At 42.9% G+C, this 7312-nt stretch overlaps 1 protein-coding gene across 1 annotated transcript in view; it reads right to left on the reverse strand.

The window, feature by feature from the left end:
- The window catches only part of LOC139283360 (dedicator of cytokinesis protein 3-like), a 95946-nt gene extending 89868 nt beyond the window's left edge, over positions 1–6078 (reverse strand). The window contains exon 1 of the mRNA XM_070903358.1: positions 6009–6078. Coding sequence (XP_070759459.1) covers positions 6009–6078 — 70 coding nt within the window. The remainder of the gene's footprint in view (positions 1–6008) is intronic.
- Between the last annotated feature and the right edge of the window lie 1234 nt (positions 6079–7312).

Here is a 7312-nt window from a genome sequence, read left to right on the forward strand (position 1 = left end):
TCAAAGTTGAAAACATGTTTTGAACACTTTTACAGTACTAACCTGCATATTATAATATATAAAATCATGTTTTCGAGGTCTAACTTTACCATTGAACACACCGAAAGGATCAATGACTGCACACTAAATGTAAATCGCTCAGCAGGAAGTCAGAGATAAAACTCCAGCCCAAAGGCAAACCAGCACTTTCCACTTGTCTGTGTTGGTGTCTTTCTGTGAAGAGGTGAGCTTGGGCCACGACTGCAGTCTGTTCTGAATGTAGAACAAGCATCAAGACAGGACAAGATCTTAACTCTCTATCTGCTCTGTCTTTGTCTGTTTCACTGGTGGTTTCAAATAAGTCTCTGTTGGAGGACGGTACATCTGAGGTCACAGCAGTCTATTTCCGCTGTTGCTCTCTCATTCAGTCTGTGGTGAATCAACTCGAAGACAAAGCCAACTTTAAGACATGGTCACGCTCCTCAGGCCTCTTGACAGTCACTCTGTCTCTCTGTTTGTCACTGTCTCTATACAATGCTGTATGTATTATATAATTTATTTTCTAAGAAAAGGTTTTAAGAAGAATGGCCCAAAATGATTTTCCTAAGATGCAGAATGAGTCAGTTTCAAAGCGTGCTTATGTAAGACAAAACAAGTCAAAACAAAACTCAAAGAAGGTAAAAGCAGGCAGAAAACTGAACAGCAGGTTTGTGAAAGCTGTTTGCCACAAAACATACATAAAACACATTAAAAGTACTACTCCAATTTCATAAAATCATAACCCCTTTCTTTTTTACCCCATTTATGCTCACCATTTTTCTGCATAGACATTCAATCTATTTACTTTTTGTAATTACCTCTCTATGTGGTAAATTTCCAGTATAGTAAAAACTGTACTACTGTACAAACAGTACTGCTGCTGCTTCACATTAAAAGTGTTCAGCTGGCACAATACCGGGTGACTTTTACTGTTAAAATGCGTCAAGAAAAACAGACATCGGCCATTTTCGTCATTTTGTGGCGGCGGATCAGTTTTGAATATTGCAGGCTGCTCACCTCGCTGTGTCCTGCTGCCGAGTGCAGCATGAAATCAAACCACAGTTACAGTTATTATTGTCGGACTTCTCTATTAAAAACCTGAGTTTGTTTGGCTGCGCTGTAAACAGTTACAACAGTTCTGTGTTGTATTCCTGAGAGGCAGCTGCTCGCGGACTGTTTGCTGTAGTATTAAACTGCGCTTGCTACCACGCGTAATAAGGGACGTTGCCAAATCGACCAGGACTGAAAGTGCGAAGGATTACAACTGTAAGGAAAAAAGATCAAATCAATCGAACCGAGGCAGCGTCACCTTAAGTGTGCCACCCAACACACACCAACACGTCGCAGTGTGTCCTGACTGACTGCGGCGAGGACACACACCTCATGTCTCTGTCTGCCATCGTCTCTCTGTCGCCGTCACCGTCTGTCTCTGTGTCACTGACGCCACTCTCTCTCTCTGTCACTGTCACGCTCTGGGTCTCCATTAATAACGCCCCCCCCCCCCCCCCCTCTCATTTGTTCATTGTAACCTGCTGTCATCACTGTCACTCTGTCATTGTCGCTGGCCTTGTCAGTCTGTCATTTGTTTGATGCAACTGCCAGAAAGCCTCCGTGTTCTCACTCCGTCTTGGCTTCTGCTCGGACCAAATGTGGAAAAGAAAGATGAATTAAAGCCGTGTCCACGAGAGGAGGCCAACGGAGCAGGATGGATGTCACCAGAGCTCACACTGAGTTTAAGAGATAAAGGGAAATTCACTGTAAAACTGTTTAAGCTTCTACTTCAAAGCGTTTCCCTGCTGCCTTAAACATGTGAGTTAACTGAACAATTAGTTCAACGTCAACCAACCGAGTTAAGTCAACTGAACTTGAGATAACAAGTTCAATAAGTTTAAGGTTTACACTAACATTACAGTCAGATTTACTTTCTATGATCGACACACAACAATCCTTCTCGTTTCCCACAGTGGCTATTTCGAACTTCTCGACTACAGAGAACAGCATGTTCTTACTTCTTCATACAAATGTCACTACCAATGTATTATACCCTGTTTAGTAATTAATGAGGCCCTGTGCTTTCTGAATGATGAATGGTTTTTAAGCAGAATATTTTAAAGTAAAGTGGAAAACGTGATCTGCTAAGCTACATGCAGCGACGGTGATTCATGAACGTGACTCATCGTTCCCGAGAGCAGAGGCATCTTAATGCCATCACATTTAAATGCACTGCTGGTTCTACTGAGAGCAGGATTAAACAACATGTAGTACCTCTCAGTTTGTTCCAGCCTCACACTTTAACAAAGACCTGAAACTACCATCACTGCAATTAGCTGGAAGGAATTTGAATAAATCTGTTCAGAAATGTAATAAAGCAAACTACCTCATCCATCTTGTCTCTCAGTTTAAGACTATACAAGGAAATATTAAAGACACTGTGGCTGACGCCATGACAACAGCTCAGGTTGTCATAAAACTTCATTAGCGAGAAACACAAGGGGGTCTCAGTTTTCACTGCAAACAGCAGATTTAAGTTGAGATGCATTTCTATTTACAGTTTCTCAGATATCTCCTCATCACAGATGGATTACCTAATGGCAGCAAGTGGATCAAAGGCTTTCCCGATAAAACATGAACATGATGTTGCATAAGAAGAGGAGTCAGTATTGATGAAAATGTCCTATATGTATGTCACATCTTCTCCATTAAGTTTAATCCTAACCAGTCAAACTTAATATAGATGTGGACCACCCTGTAATCCCTGACAGATCAGATTTCCATTCTTTTCATTGCATGAAGTGCATCTATAAATATAAATACTCTCGTCTAAATGAAACCTGATCGGAGGAAGGTAGAGAAAAATCTTTTTCTTTCTTTTTCAGCTGCATCATCCAACAGTTTCACCCTTTCACAAACTTTTGGATTTGATGGTGAGAAATTATTCACATGTTTCTCCTTCTTCCTCTAGCGAGACTGTCACAGAGCTGAGAGCAGGGAGAGGAGGCGAGGAGGGAAGTGTGTGGGCAACACACACACACACACACACACACACACACACACACACACACACACACACACACACACACACACACACTGAACACACAGGGATTAGCATTGCTCTGTCCGGCTGGTATTGGCTTTTAGTTTATCCAGCGGATTGGGTCAATAGTCTGACAAATGACTCACATCTGTTAGGCCAGTCACACCACTTAGCCTGTGGCCTTTATGTGTGTGTGTGTTTGTGTGTGTGTGTGTTTGTGAGAGAGGAAACACTAGAGAAAGTTATGTATATGGATGCGTAGTGTGTGTGTGTGTGTGTGTGTGTGTGAGGCACTTGAATGAGTCATTTTCCGTGACGGGATAATTGAATTTTGGGTGCGACTTCAGAGGTTGTTTCAATATTTAATTGCAGTTCCACCAAAATACAAATTGAAGAAGACATTTGACACAAATCTAACGGCTGTGAATTATTTAAAGACGGAACTTTCCTGAGTAGAACAAAGATTGTACATTTTGAGAAAAGGCTTTGTTCGGTGCATCCTTTTAACCAAAGCACCTAACAGTGCCGGTTAGTGCTGTCAGTACTTCAGTATGAGATTTCCACGTTCCTGTTAGTCCCACTGTGGAGTTCAAACAGACGCTTGAATCATCTATTGTAAGTACGATTTGACCATAAAGGAAAAAAACAAATCAACACTCACGAAATAGTTGTAAAAATGTTGAATTTCAAAGCCCGGAACTGTATTAAAACCTGTCCACTGGGTTCAGTCAGTGGAATGAGACGCCGACATTTTAAAACGTATAATATTATTAGATTCATCCGTATGAGGGAGTGTGGTGACCGGCTGAAACTACTGCACTGGAGACCAGGTTCCCGTGTCCACGTGGCTGAGGGTGGGGCGTAGCACAAGCAGCATAGCATGGTGGAACTTGGAAAATGTGACATTAATCTTCGCAGCAGTCTGAATCTCTTGAAGGTCACACATTACAACTTCAAGCCGATAAGATGGCAGAAGTTTTACTTTTAAAAAAAAGGTTAGAGGCCAAGATAAAGACCAAAGTGTTTCCATGACAGTTTACGTGTGTGCACTTGAATGCTTGTGGGTAAGAATTATATATAGAATATATTAGTGAATACAGAACAGTCATATGTCTGAAGGCCAAGTTCTTACTTTATGATGATGTGTATTTTTGATTCACTCCGGGTTTGACAGAGAGGTGTAGACAGTCGGGGAATGATGGTGGAGAGGAACAGATGTGACGACCCCCTGTAGGTTTATGAACCCGAAACAACCTCATACATCACAAATAATACTGCATGCATGCAAACTGATGTAAACCCACTTGGCAGGTGCTAGACGGGACAGTATTTCCATGCTAATATAGCACCGGAAGGCACTCTGGATAAACCACCTACCAAGACTTCTAAACTGTATAAATACAACATCCATTTAAATGTACGAAATGTGTGTATTTCAACATACATTTCTGGGCCCATGTTGTTGCTTTGTGGTGATTATTGCCTCAAAGACGCAACACAGCGCGGCTACAAATGCACTCAATATCAAAACTTATAAATATCAAACAGTAAACGTCCGGTTCTCAAGGAAGTGTTTTCTTTATTGACGTGCCAGCAGAGAACAGTTTCGATATCAAATGATCTCCTGACACTGGAATTAGCAGACGAAGCCTGAAGACGTTTTGACGATGAATCTCTCTCTCTTTCTCTAAACTGGCTCTGCTACAGCGATTCCTCTCTCCGCTTACAGCAGCAACAAGCTCATGCCAGTTCTCTCAAGGTTTTCAAAAGATATTCAGCCAAGACTACATCATCACCAAGAAGCAGAAGTAGAAAAATTAAAAGATCAAGGAAGAATTGTGAAAATACTCTGTGAGGCTGCGGTTAGCGGCTAATGTCTGCTCTCTTTATGAGTAGTATCTACTCAAGTAGTATCTTCTTTAATTCAGAAGTGTGCTCTGCATGAGCCATGAACCACATTAACAACTGTTTCAACTTTAAACCAAACCTTGATGATATGTGACATGCAGGAAAATATGGAAGCAAAAACACATGATTCCCTCTTAAGGCCTCTTAATGGATTTCCTTCTTACTGTAAACAGTGTGGGACTAATGCAGATTACGTTGCATTTTATGGAACTGCTCATGTATTATGCATCATATCCGCCTGGTGCTGCAGTATGTGGCTGCCTCAGAAACACATTACACGCGCATTTAGTGGTGTGTTCCACCCATAAGCATATGAAAAGGAATAAATGGGAATCCCTCGAGTGTGAGCCGGAGCCGCGCTGAACCAGAGGGAGATGGTGTGTGTGTGCATGTGTGTGTGTGTGTGTGTGTGTGTGCGTGCATGTGAGAGAACCAATTTAAGGTGCAGATCTTCTGAGCTAGGACAATTTTGCAAATGGAGAAGAATTATGGAAATATATTGAGGACAAAAGATTTCAGAGAGCACAAAAATTGTGAGCGGTCCTCAGACTGCAAGTCAACATTTGAGAAAGGCTCAGGCAGAGACTCATGAGAGCAGGACCAGATTTGTGCGTGTAATCCTGATCTTTCTCGTTCCCGACTCTGCTCTGTCGCTTCTCTCCAGCCGTAACAGTCACAGTAAGCCCAGCCCCCCCCCGTATCAGGCTAGCTTTCTGAGAGCAGCATCCTTCTCAGAAGTGACAATCAGCCTCAGTCATAACTGTTTGTCTTATAATGGTTCAAATAATCTTTTTCTGTTAAAATCATTCATAAAACCAAATAAGAAAACTCTACGAGTGGTTCAGAAGTGAACACGACGCTCACACAGACACGATGATATATAGCTAGTAACTACTAGTAAGCTAGTAATTGATTTGACTCTCAAAACTACATCATTTGCCAAAAAATTTAATATAATCTTCGTCATTTAGTGCCAACCTTAAACTGTATATAAAGATGGCCGACGCGTCTCCACTTACTCCCGCTGCATGAAGAAATGAAGCCAGACTCTCCAGACTCTCCTGGATACGGCCGCTGCCATCTTGCGCTGGTGACGTCATTTGGAGACGCAGTATCATGGTCCCGCCCATACACCTGCCCGACCCAATCGAGCACACCACAGTCAATCACAGCTGTCAATCATGACGTTTCTAACATGGAGGGGGCAGGGCTTATGACCTATACTGCAGCCAGCCACCAGGGGGCGGTCAAGGTGTTTAGTCTTCACTTTTGCGGAGCTGTCATGTCGTCCACCTTTACATACAGTCCATGCATTTAGATTTTTTAAGAGAATACAGAAACCAAATATTGCTCTTCGCCTCCATCTGGTGGTTCAGTAAATGCCACAGTCCCAGCTTTTATTTAGAAGGAGGGGTCTAACAGGACGACCCTTCACCTCCAGGTCAGATTGTGTTTGGTGGGGTGTCCAGACTGCTGAGAGTGAGCGTGAGCAGCTTTGATCGTCACAAGCGCGAGAATCTGTTACGCTCACGATGATGTCAAATCACAGCCCGTGCGCTGAGTAGTGTTATACTTCCAATATACTTCCATAAAGACTCAGAGAAGGGAAGATGGTTGCTGTATAACTGCTTGTGTGTACAGTGTGTGTGACAGAGGGAGAGAGATGTGTTGGAAACAGGCAGAGAGGGAGTGTATGAACAGAAGACGATGATACTTACTGTCCACACATGACTCTCCATGTACATGATACTATGTACTGCATATGCATTCACATCAGTGGATATGTTGTGTGTGTGTGTGTGTGTGTGTGTGTGTGTGTGTGTGTCATCATGCCCCGCGAACAGATCTCATCCTAATTAAGACATGAAGCTTGTCATTTTAACATCCACCACAAAGCCCTCAGGCTCAGGCAGGCAGAGTCTCAAGTGCGCTCAGCAGCCCAGCAGATGGATTGTGTGCAAGTGTATGGGACTGCCTTCGTGTGTGTGTGTGTGTGTGTGTGTGTGTGTGTGTGTGTGTGTGTGTGTGTGTGTGTGTGTGTGTGAGAGATTCTCTCCATACCCTCTAGTTGCTGCTGCTCCACAGCTGATGGGGAGGATGAGATTTTGTAAGTGTGACGGGGGGGGAAAGAAATCGGAGGGAACAGAGAACAAGAGAGAGAGGAAAAGAGATTGAGAGCCAAAAATGGTGATGAGAGACTTTCATATGCGTGTGCAGTGATGGTTTGCATGCATGCGTGCATGCGTGCATGCACGGGAGGCAGATTTCCTGTAAGCTTTTACGCTACAGCACAACCTACTGCAAGATGAAATGTAAGACAGAAGCACTGAATAAAGAGGTAGATGGTGAAAA

Source organism: Enoplosus armatus, chromosome 3 (genome assembly GCF_043641665.1).
Source record: "Enoplosus armatus isolate fEnoArm2 chromosome 3, fEnoArm2.hap1, whole genome shotgun sequence".
Lineage (NCBI taxonomy): Eukaryota > Metazoa > Chordata > Actinopteri > Centrarchiformes > Enoplosidae > Enoplosus > Enoplosus armatus.